The 22,304-nt window shown below is 41.5% G+C and overlaps 4 protein-coding genes across 15 annotated transcripts in view; 2 read left to right on the top strand and 2 right to left on the bottom strand.

The window, feature by feature from the left end:
- Positions 1-72: 72 nt before the first annotated feature.
- On the bottom strand, positions 73-13,106 carry LOC128751032 (UNC93-like protein MFSD11). Of its 3 annotated transcripts, XM_053851767.1 has the most exons (13): positions 10,344-13,101; positions 9,985-10,040; positions 9,798-9,905; positions 9,654-9,733; positions 8,972-9,068; positions 5,612-5,670; positions 5,398-5,542; positions 4,169-4,218; positions 2,180-2,245; positions 1,990-2,115; positions 1,752-1,926; positions 1,547-1,682; positions 73-459 (listed from the first exon to the last, which is right to left on the bottom strand). In XM_053851767.1, exons 1-13 carry the CDS (start codon positions 10,431-10,433, stop codon positions 307-309), a joined length of 1,341 nt encoding a protein of 446 aa, XP_053707742.1. In that variant the 5' UTR covers positions 10,434-13,101; the 3' UTR covers positions 73-306. The 3 variants fall into 3 exon arrangements, with proteins under 3 accessions (XP_053707742.1, XP_053707741.1, XP_053707744.1); XM_053851766.1 differs by having other exon boundaries at positions 1,752-2,115; positions 10,344-13,104; XM_053851769.1 differs by having other exon boundaries at positions 457-565; positions 1,752-2,115; positions 10,344-13,106.
- Positions 12,052-15,807, top strand: ubfd1 (ubiquitin family domain containing 1). Of its 5 annotated transcripts, none has more exons than XM_053851771.1 (7): positions 12,052-12,181; positions 12,999-13,253; positions 13,322-13,530; positions 13,600-13,665; positions 13,733-13,838; positions 14,929-15,011; positions 15,398-15,806. In XM_053851771.1, the coding sequence occupies exons 1-7, from the start codon at positions 12,166-12,168 to the stop codon at positions 15,506-15,508; spliced, it is 846 nt and encodes a 281-aa protein (XP_053707746.1). In that variant the 5' UTR covers positions 12,052-12,165; the 3' UTR covers positions 15,509-15,806. The 5 variants fall into 5 exon arrangements, with proteins under 5 accessions (XP_053707746.1, XP_053707748.1, XP_053707745.1 ...); XM_053851773.1 differs by lacking the exon at positions 12,052-12,181 and adding an exon at positions 12,302-12,408; XM_053851770.1 differs by lacking the exon at positions 12,052-12,181 and adding an exon at positions 12,463-12,922 and having other exon boundaries at positions 15,398-15,807.
- A 1,102-nt stretch (positions 15,808-16,909) lies between these two features.
- Positions 16,910-17,567, top strand: rmi2 (RecQ mediated genome instability 2). The gene is made up of 2 exons (XM_053852526.1): positions 16,910-17,261; positions 17,327-17,567. Exons 1-2 carry the CDS (start codon positions 16,979-16,981, stop codon positions 17,479-17,481), a joined length of 438 nt encoding a protein of 145 aa, XP_053708501.1. The 5' UTR covers positions 16,910-16,978; the 3' UTR covers positions 17,482-17,567.
- A 1,424-nt stretch (positions 17,568-18,991) lies between these two features.
- zc3h7a (zinc finger CCCH-type containing 7A) overlaps positions 18,992-22,304 on the bottom strand; it is a 32,379-nt gene continuing 29,066 nt past the window's right edge. For all 6 annotated transcript variants that reach the window (XM_053850813.1, XM_053850817.1, XM_053850815.1 and 3 more), the window contains 7 exons: positions 21,887-21,960; positions 21,694-21,827; positions 21,505-21,610; positions 21,332-21,440; positions 21,136-21,269; positions 19,669-19,832; positions 18,992-19,598 (listed from right to left, as the gene is read on the bottom strand). In XM_053850813.1, coding sequence (XP_053706788.1) covers positions 19,409-19,598; positions 19,669-19,832; positions 21,136-21,269; positions 21,332-21,440; positions 21,505-21,610; positions 21,694-21,827; positions 21,887-21,960 — 911 coding nt within the window. In that variant the 3' untranslated portion in view covers positions 18,992-19,408. The remainder of the gene's footprint in view (positions 19,599-19,668; positions 19,833-21,135; positions 21,270-21,331; positions 21,441-21,504; positions 21,611-21,693; positions 21,828-21,886; positions 21,961-22,304) is intronic.

Below are 22,304 nucleotides of genomic sequence, written 5' to 3'. Positions count from 1 at the left end.
AAGCGGGTTGAAAGTGGATTCAGGTCCATGAAAGCAACACTCAGAAGTACATGTAAAAACGTTAAAAAAAAACTTTATTAGTCATAGCATGTGTTGCTAATACATTAAAATTGAAAATGTGTTTTAAAAAGCAGTGTTAATACAGACATTAATATTCCAGCAAAAAGGAAATGAAATGTTTCAGCAGATACTGATCGATTACAGCAAAAATAAGTGCGAAAAACTGCTTCAGTGCCTTCGATTTCCATCTCAATGTTGTTATTGGAATGTATTTGACTTTGCATAAAAACATTTCTTTCCTAAACGTCAGTACTCCTGCACGTCCGTGGCTCCGTTCTGCATCCGCTCCACGATGAAGAAGCACAGCGTTCCGGTGAAGCCCAGCACCACCATCAGCAGGAGCTGCCACATCAGCAGCAGGTAGCCGCTGTAGAAGAACGCCACGGCCGCAAACACCGACTGTGAGAGGACAGGAGATTCGGAGCTCAACATCAGGATGGAGCACCTTTGAGTTGGACCTTCTGAATTAAGTTATCTTCAAAAGAAGACGCGACCCTGACAAACACTGCGGAGACAAGGTGAGTGTTAATGTGTGTCATGTTTTCGAGGCCGTTGGTTTGTCTGTGTTCAAAATAACCTCAAAGGAACAAATGATTCCATTTTGCGAGGCATCCGGAACTTCTTGAAATTGTTCAGCTCAGACGTGGAGCGTCGGCACCATGACAGTCAAGTTCAGCGTGTTTCAGTGGGAAAATAAGATGGCAACGTCCACAAAAGCTATTCTCAGTGGTGCTGAAAGTAGTGATGGGCTTGTGAGGCTTCATGAAACAGTGTCCTCATTTTCAGAGCCCACTAGATGGCAGACCTCTCAAAATCACAACCAGGACACTGTTTCATGAAACCTCATCTAGCCATCAGTCATAAATGAACCCTAGAAACCCGCCAGATGAAGCGCCATTCTTTCTTTTAGTGTAAGTCATTGACTTCAACTAGCAACACTACAGGGGGCGCTACTGAGAATTTCCATGTACCAACTTCGCCACCATGTACCAAGTTTCAGCACGACCACTTGCTATACTCCTACTGCCTACAAGCACCACAACTTCTGCATCTTATACAGTAAACTCAACTACAACTACCTCCATTCCTACAATGCTTCTTTTACAAACCCTTTCTAGCTACCTTATCTTCATCTGCAATTTCCTCATTTTATTATGATCTCATCTCTACTCGTACTTTGACCTCCACCCCATCAATAGTACTATTCACTTGTTTTACTTTTATAATGCACAAATGTGTAACTTATTAAACCGCTTTTACACTTGCTACTGCAACTGCTTTGTAATGACACTAGACTTATGGAACTTTATTCGTACACTTCTCCCCAAAACAAGAGTGAAGGAAGCATCAATTTGAAAGTGTGTGCTTGTTTTTATTTTAATGGAGTTTCAGGTGAATTTATTTCACACTCCGCCACACAAGAATGTTGAGACCGGCTTTGCTCTGCTCCGCTAACAATGTCTGTAAATTGGCGACTGGGGATTACCTGGATGAATTTGAAGATGGCAAATGCAGGCGTGCTTTGTTCGGCGTAAACACAGCCTAATATGCTGTAGAGCTGTGTGTTGAAGCAGCTGTCGCCCAGTCCGAGCAGGAAGCTGCACAGCAGGGCGACGGAAGCACTGAGGAGGAGAGTCATTGTCAGGGAGATCAAAGCAGGAATTACAGTTGACAAAGTTGCTGGCAGCTACCTGGGAGTCAGGAACGGAGTCGTCTGTGTTGTGGTGGAGAACACAACCGGGGCGTCGCCGGGGATGTTGAGGAAGATCAGGTAGAAGGCGATGAAATGAACGACCATCCCCAGGAAGACCACTGAGGTCCGTCTGAAGTGGCTGTTCTTACACAGCAGTCCAAATAATCCTCCACCTGGTGGGCACCTGGCATCAGTACCAGAACATCCACCCCCAGACTGCGCCTCCTCAAACTCACCCACGATCTCGCCGATGCCCACCACGATCCCAGAGATCCCAATCAAACCTTTTGCTTTATTCCCAAACTGCGTCGTCGCTCCGATGCAAGTCCCGTACACGCCGCTGTAGAACGACAGCTCGAGACCTGGAGGGGGGTGAAAGAGGGGTGGTGCTAACAGCGAAAACAGACAGGTTTTCTTTGGACTCACCGCTGTAGGCCATGCAGGGGCTCAGCAGGAAGATGGTCCTGGTGTTGACCAGCTGCAGGATCGTTCCTGGGAAACAGTCAACTCTCATTACCGCCATATTTTATATTGGCGATCGAAAAGACGCAGTTAGTGAGGTGAAAGTGGGAAATTCAAGAGTATCATAGACAAGAACTATGTTTTCTGTGTTTATTATTGTGGGCTTCAACACGTTCATTTATTAGCAGAGAATTATAATAATAATTGATGCAAAAAAAAAACACAGAAACTTAACACCAATTGCAGGTGCAGTACATTATGAGTGTGATGCCATAACCATAACATCCATGATGAAATGAGATAGAGTATCGCGAGGCTTCATGAAACAGTGTCCTCATTTTCAGGGACCACTAGATGGCGCTCTTTGCTCTAACATCTTTGGATTTGAACAACCATTTCAGAGAAACCTCACGTCATTTTTAAACCGAGAGTGCCATCTACTGGGCTCTGAAAATGATGACACTGTTTCATGAAGCCTCATCTGCCTATCACTAATTGAGCATGTCTATCACTTATGTGTACATATTCCACTTATGTTAGATAATTCAGGTATTGAGTATTGACATATGTTTAATATGAATTCATAGAAATGTTCTCAATTTTTTCCCAAGTATCAAATATATTTTTTGCTCCTCTGCAACTTCCATTTTCTGTCATTTTGTTTAGCTTTAAAATCCATATTTCCACCATACAGTTGCACGTTTGAGTTGGAGTTTACCACTTACACACAATTATTAATCTATCAGCAAAATATATTTGCTGAATAAATGGTTACTGACTACAGTGCTGACCGTGAGATATTCTGTTTGGGCGAGAGTGGGTTTGACTGCATCAATGGATCTTCTTCTGGTGTTAAGTATAAAAAAACAGTACGCTTCGCTCAGGCCTTTGCAAAGGTCATGTGGTCAATCTGTAGATGTCCAGATAAAATAGAAAAATCCAGAGAAAATCAAGGGTGGCAGGAATGCTGCCCCAGAAACAAAGACCTCACAGGATAGAAAATGCTGACATCTTGTGTGTGACTAGTTCCACCAACCATCTCCATGTCCTTCTTTACTCCCATGTCTCTCTTCTCCACACGTTGAAACCATCTCAGCCTGGCCTTCTTACTCGATAAGTCACTCTCATTGAGGACACTTCTAACTCTACATCTTGTCTTCAGAGTCTCGAAACCATATTCATGGCACTTACTTTCCTGTCTCTCCTGTTGCAACTCTTCAGTCACATATCACTCCTGTCAGTGGTCTCCACCCGTTCCACCTAGACTGCACTCTCTTCTTCGCCCCGTCCGAATTACCTCAATGTCACTATATTCAAGCAGTAAAATATTTACTGCGCTCCATTTTCCAGAATTTACCGTACTCAGAATCAGAGCTGGCTTCTTTGTTGAATTAGAAAAAACAAAAGTTGTCGCCCTTCGAAGGGAAACATGGGAAGACAAAGACATAAAGCTTCACAGGACACAAAACAATCAGGAAGGATATTGCTCTTTCACTGGAGCCTGTTTACAAGCTTTACTGATTCTTCACTGACAAATCAGTCCTGGTTTAAATCAGGATTTGGCTTAGTTGAAGTTGCTAAAAGCTGCCCAACAGAATCAGAGGTGCCAATATTATAAGTGTTACTGCATTACTTTAGATTTTATAAGTATTTTAAGTATAAAAAAATGACTGTTTTATTTAAAGAAATTTAATAAAATATGTTAAGAATTTAATGTATGTTTTCATGTCATGCTTATGAACTCTTCTCCAAGAATATATATTCATTTACACAACAAGATGTGGAGCCAAATTGCACTCCAGATTGGCAACAGCTGTCACAGGAAAGAGGAAAAGAGTCGGTGAAAGTGAGAAAGTCACCTCTTGTATTTATCATCGTGACATCTGCCACTAACCACCACGGAAATATGGTTGATATAATGCTGAGTATACCCTGAAGTGTGATGGAACTTACTGAATTCCAACTTGGCATCTTGCAGGGCGGTATTTGCTCGGTGTTTATACCTGCACAACAGACGAAACACATCCATTAAAGGAAAGTGCAGACACAAACAAGAGTGTTTTTTTTGCCTTTAAGTGAAAAGGCTGGCGGAGTAAAAGACACATTTAGAGATGGAAGTTGTAGATTAGTAGCAATCCTCCAAATCCTGAACGCCTGCAGTGCAGCGTTTTTCAACTTAAGTGTGCTTCCCCATGGAATTGCTTGCTAACACTTGCACACACGTCGGGGAACAAAAGTGGATCAAACCTTGTCTAGGAGCCAAAAACACAATCTGCTCATAGCAGCAAATAATTCAGAGAAATGATGTTCCTATGAACATTTACCTGCAGAAATAGCAGACTAAAGTCTCTTACACTAGTTGCACAGATAGTTTAACTTTTCAGAGCTCCACTTAAAATCAATGCCATTGATTTTATATTCAATGTGAACAACATTTAAGCTTTTTTAATTCTGAAATTCCATTATCTAATTCATAACACGAGTTATACTTCAAATATCAAAATCTACATTGGTTTTTCAATAATTTTGTGAATTATATTCCCTAATATTAACTTTGAAACTCTACATTTTTAATTGATTATGATACATTTTTACCTAGAAAAAAAAAAAAAAGGAAAAATGTCATTTCTAAATGGACATGACAAATCAAATGAAAATGCTAACAAAAAATTACAGTTAAATCTGGAAAAATAAAGTCACAGTGGTTCCTTTGCAAAGAAAACTGGAACTCAAATTGATCTCAACAACAACACGTGTTATTTGCTTATCAGTAAAAAAAAAAAAAACATGAACAGGAATCGGAGTCGGATGATAACATCATAGCATGTGAATAGAAAACCAATTTTTTGTAGCTACACATATATAAGTCGTCTGAGGTGATCCCTCCATTATATACAGTCCATCTTTACAAGCTCCACACTGGAAACTCCTTCATGGCTACAGTCATTCACAAGTTGCACGGGTTTCGATTGATTTTTACAGCTGGAGAAATGAAAGATACACACTATATCTGGTAGTTATACAACATAACTGTGACTATTTGAGCAGCCGAGTGGTTTCTCTTTCACTGACAGCATGGTTTTGAGTGCTACTCATAATAACTACCCTTCTATCTTCTCAACCTTCAGGTTGTGTGCAAATCCCACAGCTACTTTGAATATGAGCATTTTTTTTTTACTTACATGACTGGCCCAGAGAGAAGGGACTGCCCCTCGTCCTCTGTGAGTATGTCCTCCTCATGAAAATCCTTCTTCAGGATCAAGAAGCTCAGCGTCCCGAGGATGGAGGCCACCAGGAGGGAGAGGAAGATGTTTTTCCTGCTGGACTCTAACAAAAAAAAGGTCAAAAGATCAACACATCTATCATTTTTATTCAAACAAAAATGATATTTCTTACCTGATATTTCAGACTTTCCATTCCAGTCCAAGTAAATGTAAAGATTTCCAAACAGCATGCTGCAGAATAACATGTAAATATGGTTTGAAATATGAGTTTGATGTGTTGCAGTACATTTTGGGTCTCTGTGTTTGTTATAAACAAAACATTATTAGGACAGCAGCACATATTCACACATATCAGGGAGGATACAAAATCCCTTAACACACTTGAGAGTTGAAAGTTTGCATAAAACGTAACCCGTCAAGTCAACACGCATATCAACAATAAACACAACAATCTATTTTGTCCCAAGACATTAGTTTTCCTCCTAAAATGACTTGAATTTCACGGCACACTGTAGCAGCTCAAATCCCCGCAGACATGTTTTATTGCTCCCTCAAAATAATTAATTTTAATCCATGTTCCAGATGATAAATAAAACAAAAAGCTGCCGCTACGTTGTGTGTGTAAATACTGTAATCCAAATTATACTGGGAATAAGTGGAGGGATTAATTTTTTAAAACTGACCCTTTGTTTCTGTGAAACGCCACAACAAGATAAGTCATTCCGAATTGTTTTCCCATAATCCGAGCGGCTATGTTTGAGATTTATGAAGTTAACATTTAATTGCTTTGGAGATCCTCAGAAACTCTGCGGGCCTTTTAGGGTTTTAAATATTGACCTTTTAGTTGGTGGGTCCCACCAGCCCGACCTTTTAAAACAGATGTCTGAGGACGATTATTAAGAAGTCCAGTCCAGCCGCGTCTCTTAATCCGGCGCCGGCAATGCAGGCAACGTCTGTGATCTGTTGGTTATTAATGAAATATCACCTAAAGTAAAAGATGCAGATGAGCAATTAGCGCGGCCCGCGGAGGAATATTAGGGCCTCGGTCGACGGAGTGTGTGTGTGTGTGTGAAGAAAGAAGTTTGCCGTGGCAGGATTCCCCCGCTGCACACTCAGATTAACGCTGCCCTTTTGTGAGCTTCGGCAGATATGACAGCCAATGTAATTATTACGCTAATTTAATTTGCATAATTTAACCAAAAGTAATTAGCTGTCCGAGCCGGAGCGCGACAGCAGCGAGCCAAGTTTGTGAGGGGAACATAAGTCACCTGTTTGGAGGAGGTGGGCGGGCTTGCTGTCGGCTGACAAATGAATAACAAAGTTGTAATGACACGGTGTCGGGAAATAATAAAGCTGTTTGAACCAAAGTGAATTTACAAACACTGAGCCGCGATTTGTTGTGTAGGACGTGGAGCTATGAGACCGCAATGTCTAACCTGAACACTCCCGTTTTATGGTGTAATGAATTAAACTACTCTCTGTTTTGTGGGGGGGTTTTTCACTGTTGTGTGTGATGCAGTGTTTATATGACTAAGTGAGTGTGTTACTTATGAAAATACATTTTGAGTTGTACGTGTTTAGCTATGTTTTATTGGTCTATATGATTGACAATGGAAATGTTATGTGCCTATTTTACATTGTGTATACAAGACAAGAGGACGTGTGTTTCCCATGCATCTGTTAGACTTCGACTTAGACTTGTCATTGCACAAAAACATATCACTATATTATGGCAACAAAATTTGGGTCTGAGGCCTCCGGTTTCCAAAAACAAAACTATATGTCCAAAAATAAATAAATATGAGATAAATACTAGTGAAGAAGATGTACAAATAAACAGTATTGCAGGTACTGTCCAACGTTCAGCAGCCTGACAGCACCAGGAACGAAACTGTTCCTGAATCTGGTGGTTCTGCATCGGATGCTACAGAACCGTCTGCCGGATGGCAGGAGGGAGAACAGTGCATAGTGGGGATGAGTAGAGTCCACGATGATCCTTTGTTAGAGCACATATGTGACAAAGACAATGTGTCTTTGATGTTGGATTTGTCTCTACCTGTCTAGAGTGTGTTTGGCTGTGTGTTTCTTTGACAATATGACAAGTTTATGATGAATCTTTATGTGTTGAATGAATGTGATGAGACTGGAGTAGTGTGTTTGATGTACCTGTGCTTGCTACAGTGTTTTACATACAGTATATGTGTCTTTGTTACTGGAGCAATGGAGAGCTTTTGTAGTATTAATGCCATAGACAATTTTGTGTTTATTCTGACCGACTGAATTAGGTCCATTTTTGTGTTTATCTAACTCTCTTGTGATTGTGCTCTTTAAACCAGTGATGCATAGATGAGGTTTCATGAAACACTGTCCTATTTTTCACAGATCAACCATTTCAGTGAATCTTCACATTATTTTTTGAATCAAGAGCGCCACCTACTGATATTTGAAAAATAGGGTACGGTTTCATGAAGCCTCATCAACCTATAACTAGCATTTACTAGCCATGGGTAGATGAGGTATCATGAAACAGAATTGTCGGGTTTTTAAAACAGTGTCCTTGTTTTTGCTTATTGTTTAGAAATGCTGTGATGTTTCATTGAATTACTTGCTCTAGTCCAAACAGTTTAGAGCAGACAGTGTGATGAAATCCTTTTTGGCTAGAAGCCACCAGTCTGTGAGTTAGGGTGAGTTCCTATTCCTTCCTTAACCTCAAACTTAATCCTCAAAAATGCACATTCTCGCAAGGAGCAAGGACTGTTCTCTTTTCTTAGGAAGCTCAACTGAGGAACAGGATTGAGGAACATAGCTTCCTCAATCTTGAGGGAGGTCAGTATTGAGGAATCCTTTGCGAAGTATCTTTAATGGAGCTGAAAACAAAGAGGCCAAGCTACAAATGTAAATATTTTCTTCATCAATAGTGATGGAAAATTATCTTAGTTCATGTCCATTTTATGGATTTTTCTTTTTTCTCATCATTGCATAATATTTATTTTTATTTTATGACGTTCTGTAATAAGCGGCTGGTGCGGACGAACTATGTCAATATTGGTTAAGTTATATCAGCTGTAATGTTGTTTTCTCGAGATTGCAGCCTATATGCATTTACCTGAACCTACATTAAGGAGTGTCCCATTTCTTGGGAACAAAATCCTCCTAAGCTCTTGGTTTTGAGGAATGAGGTTGAGGGTTAAGATCGAGGATTGAGGTTCATTTTCAAAGGCCTCTATATGGCACTGTCTTCTGTAAATTGCACTAGTTAACTGTAACCTCACATCATTTCTAAACAAAGAGCGCCACCTAGTGACCTGCAAAACTGTTTCATGAAGCCTCATCCACCCATCACTATGGTATACAGCTTGTCTGTGAGTTCTGTGTGTTACATTTAGCTTTGCCCCATTATATTTGAAAAAAACATTACGACTGCATGAAGATGATTCATTCACAGATGTGCCTCACCTGGTTATAAAAAAAGAAAAGTGATTTCAGGGGAGGTTCAAAACAAGTCTTAATAACAGGCGACATGCTGGTGTACCTGCACTGCAACAGAGCCCAGAACACCCCCGTGTTCCTATTGATGGTGGAGGCCTCGGAGTTCTCCACCAAGAACTGTCCTTGTGCCGTCCAGAGCACTGCAGGAGAGCCATGAGAAAAGCGGTCATTTGAGGGAGAGATTTTAATGAAATGAATAAGCAGCAGTTAATTGCCAGTGTGGAGTGAAAAATCATCTTTTCTGCGATGCCTCAGAAATATATCTAACGGAGCGGGAGCCCGGGGGCACGATCAAAATTCATCACGCTGCGATAAAAACGGTCCAGAGTCACTTTCACTCATAGTTTATTTGAGTAAACAGTCAACAGAGGAATGTTGAGTATTTACTTCTTACTGGCAGAAGCGGTTCTTAATTTTAAGCAAGTGGTTTAGGAAAAACCTCTTCATATGCATGATCCCCGAGTCGGTATGCACCATTAAACCGCATTTTAACAGCAGTCAGTCTGTGAGTGCAGTATCTTTTTTATGAATACATAATGTATGAATAAAATGTTGACACGTGCACTTTTGTAATTGGAAGCTGATTCATACGGTCATAGAATCGGGGTGTGCTAGCTGATCAAGCCGTATCCTAATCCGTTTAAGTGGGTAGAATGATAGATTCATTTGCTGCCTTGGGTGAGTTTCAGTCCAAAAATCTGCATGTGAAAAGTTGGTGGACTTACTTGCCGCTCCAATGCCAATCAGTACAGAGGTGAAGTAAAATGACCACGTGTAGGGGACGATGAACACGGCGATGTAACCGCTAGACAGAGAAGATAGGGATTAAGTTAGAGGGAGGTACAGCTTATCGATCGCTCCTGTGATACCTGTAAAGGAGGCCGCTCAAAAACATGGTCAACTTAGGTCCAACGATGGAGACGAACATAGGTGCCAGTAGATTTGAGAAGGAGAACACCCCATAGATGATGCCCAGACTGTGGATTAAAGACAGCGTTACTTTTCTCCACATTCTTATTGACACATGAGAGGACGTCCACTAAAGTGAAAACCTGCCTGTGGTATCCGCTCCCATTGAAAGTCTCATTCTGCAGGCTCTTCACAATAGTTTGCTGCGAATCACACCACATAAAATGCATTAATGTCTCCTAGAGGACTTGCTCCTCAAGTTGGTGGCTATTAGAGGCAATTGGAATCACAAGTTGCTTCGCCTCTTTCTTATTGGCTTGCACGGCAGACATGTGATGTTGAGATGAACTTGAGCTTTTGTGGCAAGTTCATGAGCAAAAGCCATGTATTTCACTGCGTTTGCAGTGGTATTAAATGAATGTAGTTAAAAATTGGAAGCCTGGTATTGAGCTACAATGTGTTTTTAAGTCGCTCGAGCGTTAGAAAACAAAGAGTTGTTGACTTACTTCAATGTTCCCGCATGTTGTGAAGGCTGTAAAAACAAAGAGGAACCCAACACCCAAAATAACGACATTGAAAGTCCGTCTGTCTGCCATGGTGACTCCCTTTAACGCTTAAAGAAGCATATTAAAAATAGTTTCTCGGTTTTCTCGACACAGTTGCTCAACAAATGCGCTGCTTTTTCCAATTCCGCATCAGTCATGTCCCAGAAAATAAGGTGTCTTCTGAGTAGTTTCTGTGTAGTTACAGCTCGGTGCGCTGGGAGCAGCGGGAGCTCCGCAGAGGAAAGTGAAAGCAGCGGAGAATAAGTGCGGCACAGTTCTCATATCACTCCTCTTCTGTCATACAACCAACCCATGACAACTTGTGACTTTAATTAAAAAATACTTCTCGCGGTCTTCGGCTGACTTCGTTCTCTTCTTCGTGTGGCCGTGGTTTGGTGCGTTTGTAAAGGCTGTGCTGCCGACAAGCGGTCATGTGCAGGTACTGCGACTATTCATGGCTTACAACTCATATTTTCATTTTTTTTAAATAATATGAATTGGAATTTAAATTTAAAACGAATGACTCACTCTTTATCATATTGACTTTCAGGAAAATATATCTGTTGGTATTGAAGAGACTCTTCTTCAATGTTTTTAATAATTTAAATTACAAAAAAAAACAAAAAAAAAAAACAGGTCATATAAGAACCACTGCTATCGACAAGTGAATCCCTGCTTATAGGTCACCCCCAAAATTGTGTGACAGAGCAGTTGTCAGTGAAGTGAAGGTAACGCAGACAGCCTGTTTACACTGATACATACTGCAAAACAGCAGACCGATGCTTACTTCGAAGCAAGTAATCATTTTGCGTGCACAAAGAAAAGGCGGAATCTACAGGCATAACCAGTTTTGCTTGACTTATTTGGGGTTTACAGGAGTATGTCTCTAAATTACAGTGCTTCAAGGTAGATTAGAAGGTGTCAGTCAAGGTGTAAACAGCATTAAATCGAGGGCACAAGATGGTTACAAAACCTGCCTTATTTTCTTTTAAGTGAAATGTTTTTCACTGTATACACTGCATTTTATTTCATTTTATTATATAGATGGATAGATAGATAAAATACAGCGAGTCAGTTAAATAAATAAAATTGTGAAATAAAATAAGGCTGTTTCATTTATTTTTTCTAATTTAATTTTTTTTCCCCGCAACTTTACTTTGTAATGGATTGGAATAGATAAACTGCTTCTAAACTACTCGAAGTTCACCTCTAATCTCATGTATTTTTACACCCTGTTTACCCACGTTTGTATAATTTTAGTTTACTGATTTATATAAGTCTATAACTCGGAGAAGCTCATAAGGGAAACACACACAAATACCACACATTTGACAGGAAACTGCCACCGTCGTTTCCGCTCACCACGCTGACAAAGATGATGTTTAGCTTGAGATGGTTCACGTCCTTCCGAACAAGTTCGTTTTTGGAACGAGTCTTAGATTTGACTCAGCAAAAATGACTGGCTCCTAATAACGATAGCAGAACACTTTCTACAACTGAACATATTAAAAGTCCAAACGACTTTATGTGTAATATGACCGCACGAACGCCCGAATGCTGTTTGACTGTCAAAAAGCTGAAACTTTGGCCCGCTTTGTAAGTGTGTAAAAATGTCACAGTACGTTACAAACACTGTGGCGTTTCGATACTATAGCATGTAAAGTGTATATATTTGGCAGAAAAAACAGCTGTAGTCCTTGTAGAGGAGCGCTTCCTGGACTACAGAGTCCATCCTGCTCATATAATCTCTCAGCGAAAACCCAGCAGATTGTACACAATCATCATGGCGACCCAGGATGGTGGGTACTGGCAAGATCTTCCTGTAATTCCTCCACATCGGCGCCCGTTGTCGCGATTCTCGTTTATGAAATATCACATCTATTAAAGTGACGAGTAGATTCGCGATGTTGGTACAGCCGTAAGGTTTGAAACTGTCTCCTTTAGTCAGCGTTTTTCTGAGAACGCTCCCCAGTGTGGTAGCGAGCTAACGACACCGTTGCTAACGTCAGACAAATTCAGAAACGCTGTGAGTGTTCGTTCGTAAAAGAACCGGGCACTTTTAGCTTGATTCACAAATGTAGTCGGAGTGTAAATGGTCGTGGCGGGATTCCATGACTCGTTTTATGACTGTAATACTGAAATGACGACGCATATTCGACCATAAAACATATTTTCCCTTTGTCATTCGATGACAACACGTCGCTGAAGCGCACTGTTAAACGTGTTAAACCTAAAGGAACTGGCAGTGAATGCCTCAAACATGAGAGTTTGCTTCTAACCTGTTACAGTGTGTTCTTAATAAACCGAATGCGTGGTGTATATTACGCGAACCTTACTTACAAAGAAGTACCTTTTTGGCGTCATAAAACGATGGGTGACGTTGCCATATGTCGAGCTATAAAGGGGTGATTTTTATTGTTTTTTTTTTGAAGTATCTGTTTTAAGTTGGAGGTGAATATGTATCTAGAATATATGTGTCTAGAATATATATCTAAAAATGACTGGACATTGTAAAATTGCATCAAAACCTGGATATGTAGGTTGGTCATTTGTGAGGCGCATGGTTGTGACAAACCGCCGTGAGGTGTTTACACTGAACATCACCGTGTCCTTCAGGAGGTGACGAGGTTATGATGGAAACCGAAGCAAAGCCAAAAGGAGCGGAGTTTGCCGAGAGCATCCACAAGAAGACGCTGTCGGATCCAGGTGACGCCACAACTCAGGACTCTAAGTTAAGCAATGGAGACGAGGCGCAGGACAAGCAGGAGACGGTGGACTTGAAGATTATCTGGAACAAGAATAAGTACGACCTGAAAATTCCGGTTAACAGCACCGGAGCGCAGCTAAAGGAGCAGATCCATTCTCTCACTGGTGAGGTGGCGTCCGTATCGACTGTCATCTTCATCATTGAGACTGTTTTTCTGTCCTCCCACTCGCAGGTCTTCCACCGGCAATGCAGAAAGTGATGTACAAAGGTTTACTTCCAGAGGACAAGATGCTGCGTGACATTAAAATAACAAGCGGGGCGAAAATCATGGTGGTAGGTTCGACAATAAATGACGTTTTAGCAGTAAACACCCCCAAAGAGGTCATTCAGCAGGAGGTGAAGGCCGAAGAAAACAAGAAGGAGCCTTTATGCAGACAAAAGGTACGGTGAATCACTTCAAATATGAACGTGAAGCTTCATGACGTTTGATATTTGACGCTTGAATTTCAGCAACACAGGAAAGTTTTAGACAAAGGTAAACCGGATGATATAATGCCAGCTATTAAAGGAGCAAAGGTGAGAGCTTTGTGGTTCGGTGCGCCACCTTCAGGATTCATACTAACCACTCCATCTAACCCGACAGGAGCGATTACCGACAGTGCCTTTATCCGGAATGTTCAACAAGTCCGGAGGAAAAGTTAGACTCACATTTAAACTGGAACAGGATCAACTGTGGATCGGAACAAAGGGTGAGATCATGTCTTGCATGAGATATTCCTGTCCAAACTCATCACGCTCTTGAATTAAGCCATGTTTGGCTGGAAGTGAACAGAGGTGATGTCTGGAAATAACTGCAAGGGCAGCTGTTTTATTTTAAGGATGGATTGTCCTGTACCCAGCACATGTATATTTGTTATTGTCTGATTTAAAATGCAAACACCTCGCCCTCTTGGAGGTGAGTTTTTGCGGACTTTTTTTCTGTCATGTAAATGTTTAATATAGATTTTTCATTATATAGAGGACTTATTTTATTTATAAGCTTCAGCTGCTAGTTTCATCCAACATAATTGGAGCTCAATGTTCTATGTACTGGGCACAGAAGTAGCCACCAGCGAGCCACTGGCTCAGCTTTCAGTCTCCTGTGCTGCTTGCATGTGGAGTTTTGCTCTGCAATGTTGTGTTTTGGTAGCATTCCCGAAGTGTTGAGGCACTGTGCGTAAGCAACAAGCCAAATGAGAATACACACCGTCATGAGGTCGGAAAGAAGAGAGAACGTGGTCTGGATGTTTAAAGACGTTATCTTTGAAACCCAATTCATTCGACTGAATGTCAAGAATCTATTTTTATGCCTCAATGAATTCTGTCCTTATCCTCCCGTGCCCATTCGTCCTCATGGAAGCATGTTGCTTTTAATGTTTTTTAGCACCATAATACCTATTTTTTTTAGTAAAAACAAATAAGCAATGTCAACAACACGGTTCCCAACTTTTTAACAAGTAGTAATTGATGACAATAGTTTTTGGATTTTTTTTAAATAAACATAAAATTAATACATAAAACAAACCACATACAAAAGCTCTGGTCTTCGAGATTGGATGTAAATCTTAGATTAAAAACGTGCAGTGTAAGAAGTGACCTTGTGCACAGGTGTGGAGTCACCATCTTTGTCTCCATCTATATTTAGAATGGAAACTCACCTAAAACAATGTTGGCGTTCTTGTGTCAAATGGAAACTGAAAGTCCCCAGTTAGTGGTGCTAAAGGTCCCGATGTGAATAATGAAACATGTTTGTCACGGACAGACAAGGAAGTCATGTTGTTTTTTTTTGGTTTTCTACAGAGAGAACAGAGAAGGTCCCAATGGGCTCCATCAAAAATGTTGTGTCTGAACCCATCGAGGATCACGAGGACTATCACATGATGGTAATTGTTTCTCTCAACTCCACTTTTGTCAGACAGTGTGACTGTGCGTTGAAGCCAACATTTCATCACCACTTGTATGTGAAGACTTCAAACAGTTGAAGTGTCAGTGTCAGTCTGTAGAGATGTATAAAGTGGAGAGTGGATGGAAGTGTGTTCTCATTTAAAATGTGTCAAAATCATGGTTTTATTAGAAAGGCTTTTGACTGGATAATAGCATCCTTATTACAAAGGAAGGGATTTTATATTTACGGTGTATTGTGTTGTTTGTTTTTGCTCCGATAGAGAAGTATCAATGCATAAATGGAGGCCTATAAAAGAGCATCATTTGACATCTTACACGTGTATTTTTGACAGATAAACTCTGATCACCTCCTCTCCACCCACAGGCCTTTCAGTTGGGTCCGACTGAAGCGTCTCAATACTGGGTCTACTGGGTGCCTGTTCAGTTTGTCGATGCAATCAAAGACACAGTGCTGGGGAAATGGCAGTATTTCTAATGTGCCTCTTTTTTTGTGACAACGATGAACTGGGATGTAGCGGTGGAGCCACAGAAGAAAGGCTTAAAGGAACTTCTCAGATTATGGTGGAAGAAGATGGACTGACGCCTGTGGACTAATAGTATTGTTTTTAAGGTTCAAAGTGCACTAAGTGGCAGCGTACCATGTCTCAGCCCTGACCATCCAAGGTTTTCAGCCAATCCAAGTGAAAAATATGAAACAATTGTACAGAAATTGCTAACATTTTTCCTCAGTTATTCTTAAAGAAATAAAACTTATTTAATGAAACAGATACTGAGTTGTTTTGAGGAACATGCCAATGAGTACTGATTCTCATCTAGTTTGAAAGAAGTCAACATAATCCACAGAAATGCTTCCTGTTTCTATTCCTGTTTTTTTTTTTTTGTCACATATTTTCTTCTCATGATTTTACACTGCAGCTTTTACAGTGGTGCCTCGGCTTTCGAACGTCTTGGAATTCAAACAGAAATTTCTACATTTTTTTGCTTCAGATTTCGAACGAAAATCCAGAACTGGAACGCCCTCGAAAAAAGCCAGAAAACCATAACGTGTGGAGACCGATCAGCTGACCCACGACGCACTTTGTTATTGTGTATGACGCAGCCTCTGTATGCAGACGTGTCCCGTTAGCTACATTTACTGACTGTTTTTTCTTCATATTGAGGTGTAAAACCTTTCCTGTCTCAGCACTGGACCGTGGTAGAGTGTCACAGGGGAGGTGCTGGAGCGCTCACTCCAGGGTTTGATGTCCTGTTGTGGGCTGGAGCTGGGACAGGGATGAGGCGAGTCTGGGACAGAGCGTGACTTGGTTTATGACTTTGTCACAGCCAAACTGCACAGAAGCGCACATTCAGAGCTGGACACGCACCGGGCACCTCTTCACTTCTGGAGAGACGTCACTCACTCGGCAACCCCTCCCACATGCAGCGGCCACACACATAGAGGAACAGCGCACCTGCAGCAGACACTCTACATTCACTCCTACAAAAGACTATTTTAAGGCTTGGAACGCATTATTTCGTTTTCCATTCATTGTAATGGGAAAAATCGATTCAGATTTTGAACAAATCGCTTCTCGAACGGCATGAAAGTACAACAGTATTTGCTTTTGTTCGTTATTCTTATGAATATTATTATTATAAATACACTCGAAATTTTCTAAAATTTTGCAAGAAAAATCTGTCGCTCAATAGTTATGCAAAATATTAATCTTAAAAAAGAGCGATGCCTACTATACTTGATGTTTCACACATAAGTGTTTCCAAATAATTCGTTGTGCAAGCGCATCTGAAAGTTATTTGCCTACGTGTGACGAGGCGGAAATGCCTTTATTCTATTATGCCGCGGCGCTTTGACAACTTCCGGTTTTGGTGTTATGGCGGGAAGTCAAACGGCTGGTGTCGCTTCTCTTCCGGTGTCGGGAGTGACGCTCAATGGCGCCCTGCAGTCATGCAGAAAGCGGACAAACAGCCCGGAGAAACAAGGCATCCTCCGCCTGTGAAGGTCCTCTCCTCGCAGCTGAGGAACGCAGAGACTCGCGGTGACAAGGTGGACGGATGTGTGCTCAAAGTGAGTCGCGGTCAACACCTCCGGGTGTCGCTGGTGTGGCTGCAGGGGACGGTGGTGGAGGTCCAGTCGGATCAGAACACCCTGCTGCTGATGGATGAGACCGGGACGTTTGTGATCGAGGGAGTGAGGAATGTGCCGAAAGGGAAACCGTGTTTGTCGCAAGGTAACCCAAAAAAACAAAGAACCCTTTTGGCTTGTACTGTTTTGTAAATGGACGTCGACGCGCAGGTAAATACGTCATGGTGATGGGGACCGTGCAGAGCGTCTCCCCGGTGCCGCTCATCCACGCGGTGAAGATGGCAGATCTGTCGGACCTCGCTGCTCTGCACCGACACATGTGGAAGCTGGAGGTGGAGGAGCTGCAGCGCATTCTGACGTCATGATGGAGCCGGAAGCGTCGAGATGATTTATTTTAATGATCACTGTCTGCACCATTTATGTTTTTATTTTCATTCTTAATGTGTTTATTTAATTTCATTAAACCGTATTGATATTACAAACGTGTTGTGTCTTAAACGGGACTCAAGTTGAGTGACTTGACTCAGCGCGTCGCCAGATCGAGGACTTGCTTGTGATAAAAGACTCGACTTGACATTACTAGTCATGACTTGATACTCGACTTGGACTCGCATGCAATGACTCGACAAGCCGTTGCTTTCTTAGTTACTTGAATGGTGAAAAATATTCTTTCCAAGCGTGAAGATGATCTGTCACGGCCTCTTCCACCTCTGCTTTTATTTTGTTCAGTCACTTCCTGGTCCTGTGGGGTTTTTTTCCCCCTCCTTCCAGTGTTGTTGGACTTGTTTGTGCCTGCCATTTCCTTCCTCCTGCTCCTCCACGTTCATCTGATCAGTTACATTACACATTCTAAAAATTATCTTCAACATATTCCATACTTATTCCAAATAAACGTATATTCAATGAAGCACATTTACCATCGTTTATTTATTACGGTGTGTCTCACACACACACATGCTTGAACCTTCTCACTTCGCAGTTCAGGTCATGCTGAATATAAAGTCAGATTTTTTGACATTTTTTAAAAAGAAATTTAAAAACGTTTTTGTTTGTTTTTATTTATTTGTTGATACACCAGACTTGTGACAAATCAATATTTGTACGGTAAAAGTGTATGAAACTTTGCTCACTGGCAGTCATGATGAATACAAATATGAAGTCAACTAAGGTTTCCTTTAAAGAAATGAAAATATTGGTACACTGCACTTATTAGACAATATTTCTACAGTAAAGGTGTACAGAACTTTGTTCAATTATGGTTAAACACCTGCAGAGCATGAATATTAAGCCAGATTCTTCTGAACTATTTGAACTATACATTTTTTAAATCGTTAAAATATGCTGCATACATAGTTCACTGGTAAAAATGTACTAACTTTACTCCCTAATAGTCAAAAACCTGCTGAACATGAGAGTAATGTCGGACTTCTGTCTACTGTTAAGGATTTTCTCTCAAGGAAATGTTGAAATGTGTGAATCCGGACAGTCAGGAACGTCCCATGAAGACTTCTGTATTTGTACAACAGACTTTCGGCTTAACTATTACTCAAGTTGAAGAGTATATTCTTACAAATTACTTCAACTGGGAAGTTCGTCTAGAATAATTTGCCCTTGAAACTATACGGGAATCGATCTTTTGAGGCCAAGCGGCCGAAATTCTAGCAAACTTTTTTAGTAGTTTAGTAGTAGTTTTAATTCAACAAAGTAGTTGTGTCTCAGAGATGCTGTTTTTTCCCCCGCAAGAAATGGCATCTTCCAGTTGAATGACCGAATGACTTGCTTGAGACCTGAGGTTCAGACTGCTCCCTCAGGTGGTGTCATCGAATATAGCACAAATATTACATGCCCATACGACAGCAAACATCAAGACGTGGATTCCAAAAACGTTTTTATTTGGTGTGGTGTCGATTAACTTGGTTATACAGATACCTGGAGGATGAGGACAACAAAGAATAACTCATTTCAAACATAAAACCTAGTGACAGGGACAAAATGTTAAGATATGAAGTGTCCATCTGGAGACGATCGGGTTCTGTCGGCCTCATGCTAGTTTGTACACCGTTCCTACGGAGCGGTGAGTACCAGTGTCTAAGTATGAACTTGAACTGTTAGGAAGGACTCCTGCCGTTCAGATGAGAGGAAGCCAGCCACCAGTCGCACGCAGACCCCTGCTTTTACAAGCATGCTTTAGATCTGGAGGCCTTCCCTCTCCCCGAAAACCTCTGGGATCAACTTGTGTTTGAACCAAACTTTCTTCTCTTTTATCTTCAATACAGGATCATTGTGGCTTAATTATTTAATGTCTCTAAGGAGAAAACTGTATTTTCCAAAATCATTGTCATTGGGGGCTATAAGGTGATCTTTTCTGGCTTTGGCAAGTTTCATCAAAAGGAACTCCCGGCGCTCCATCCACTCCTTGAGCTCCTGCTCGCCGTGAGCCAGCTTACACAAGTCGTCCTCGGTGCACGTCCCTTTGAGGAACCTGTGAAAACACGCCGGCGACCGTCAAGTCAGGAAATCCCTCGTCGAGACGGACGCCCGGTCGGGCTTACCTCTCGCAAACTTTGAAAGTGCCGGTGGGGAAGCGATACTGCCAGCAGTTCTGGTCGTCCTCCGAGTTGAAGACACGGTCTTTGTGTTTCTCTGAAGTGATGTGCTGCTGCCACTGCTTCTCACTGTTGCAGTTCTTACCGCACAGCCAGCAGTGATTACCGGCCTGACGGAACACAGCAAACTGTTACATGCTCGCCGACTCCCTCACACAGTTCTCACCTGAGAACATTTTTCGTTTTCTTGTTGTAGTTCATAATAAAACCTTAAGATCAGCATTTAAAAATAAAAGCACACCTCATTCAAAATAACTGTTGTAATATGTTAGTCAGTGTAACACTCAGCGTGTAGAAATGCTCAAGCGATTTCTTCTATTCTCAAAGACAAATGAAAGCACAAATTAAGTTTTTATTTATATTCCCATTGTTTCATTTTCTCTCATAGTTCAACATCTTTGAATCTATTCATTTATTCAAATTGTTAAATCGTAATGTTGAGTTTTCTTTTTTAAACTAGCGACTTTTGTATCTGTATTTGTACAAAATCCTCAGGTAAAAATATTCTTATTAGATTGCACCGGTAAATTTTTAAGATTTTTTGGAATATTTTCATTTCAGTTCCTTTTCATATTCAAATATTTAATTTTTTCCTCCTCCTATTTTCATACACATCTATCATTTTCAATACATAATGTTGTGATTTTAAATAAATATAAAGCATTTATTATTTTTTTAAGTAAGTATGACAAATATCTATAATATTTATAGAGTGTAATGACCAGAAATCCAATAACTGCTCATCTACTGAGCTACACCTCATGTCGACCATGATGAAAATTCACAAAAAAATACTGCTAAATACCATAAATTCCAGACTATAGAGAGCACCGGAAAGTTAGCTGCACCCGCTAAATGCAAGACAGAAAACAGATCTTGTTCATACATAAGCCACGGATGCAGTGGTGGAACCGTGGAAAGGTCAGTGGTGCTTAAAAAGCATCCAGACGGACTCAAACTCAACAAACTCAGCAATGTTCTGAACTTGAATCGTTCTGTCACATTTTTTATTGACATTAAGCGCTCAAAATTAGCTGTTTTCACCCGCGTTTCCAAAGACACCACAGCCGGTCTCAGCTGCTACTTCTCGTCTCCGGTCCACCGGGACATCAGCTCTATGCTGCGGACACGCGGGCGAAAACAGCTTATTTTGAACGCTTCAAGGTCAATAAAGCACCTGTGATGTCATCAGTTTGATGTGACCAGGCTCAATATTTGGGAAGCATGATGCTTTTTAGCCTGTGAAAAATCCATATATTAGCCGCGTTGCTGTATAAGCTGCAGGGTTCAGACCGTGAGAAAAAAGTAGCGGCTTACAGTCCAGAAATTACAGCCATGAATTAGATAACTAGTACGACTCAAATTCACTGAGCTGGTGAACAGCATTTTCCAGTGCTCACTGCATTCACTTACCACTTCCTCTGCATAATCGGTGGGCATGTGGATCTGCTTCCCGTTCTCCCTGACAGAGCTATTGGAGGTTTCGTCGCTCCAGCCAGGCTTCTGGGACAGCAGCCACTGCTCATACAGCACTTCCATATCTGGAACTAAACCAAGCAGAATCACCGTGAGCTCCCTGTATTCAAATTCAAATCCTGAGCTGACTCACTGTTGCTATCCTTCATGAAGGTCCAAAGGTCTCGCTCCTCCACACTATGAGCGAACGTACAATTCCCAATGTACTGGCACTTCTTGCCGGCAGTCACGTGCATGCAGATCTGGATTGAAGAACATGTTTAGCCAAGGCGCTTGAAAACACGACAGGGCCAATGATGAACTGACCTCAAATTGAGATGGGATGGGCTTCTTTGTGGGGAGCGGTCTCATGGCGATCCACTTTTTCCTCTCGTGGGAACTTACAAGCACCACCCGTCTGTCCTTGGCCCACCTGCGGGTGGCAGAGAGAACAATTGGCCACGCTGTCCTCTAAAGTCTGCTGCACAGTCAGGTCTTCATCCGTGCAGTACTTACGTGTGCCTGGCCTTCGCTGAACAGAACTTCTTACTCTTGTCAGCTTCTGTCAGTTGCCCGTTTCTCCAGCACTGACCGCAAACAAACATCATCTTCAGGTGTGGAGGGCCGAACCTTCTCTGCGTGTTGGCAAGCTGCCGAAGTACATAGTATTTAGATGACTAATAATCCCAGGCCATAATCGTCGACTCACCGGAGCTCCGGGCAACGAGGACGCTCCATTCCAAACCTTTTTGGCTTCCTGCACTATGCCTTCATGAGTGATACCTGCAAGATCATGAAGGAAAAATATTAGTTACCTGGATGTGACTCCAGTTCTATGAGGACATGTGACTCCCTCTTAAGGAGTTTGCTATTGGTTTATCACTTATAAGGCATTGACTTTGCCCTGATAGACCTTTCATATATCTGCGCCCAACTGGGGGAAGGACTAGCTCCCTATATACTGTAAGACCTCTGCTATTGTGAATTGTCCCTTTTTCTTCTGTCTGGGTCAGGACCATTTGAAGGAAACAAATTTTCTTTTTTCTTTTTTTGACTTCAAGTACAGTCTCCAACTTGACCTCACTCGTGTCATGATCATCATTTGTGACCTGCTTTCATCTTCAAAG

The sequence above is a fragment of the Synchiropus splendidus genome, chromosome 19 (genome assembly GCF_027744825.2).
Source record: "Synchiropus splendidus isolate RoL2022-P1 chromosome 19, RoL_Sspl_1.0, whole genome shotgun sequence".
NCBI lineage: Eukaryota > Metazoa > Chordata > Actinopteri > Syngnathiformes > Callionymidae > Synchiropus > Synchiropus splendidus.
This window is presented reverse-complemented; position numbering and strand designations above follow the sequence as displayed.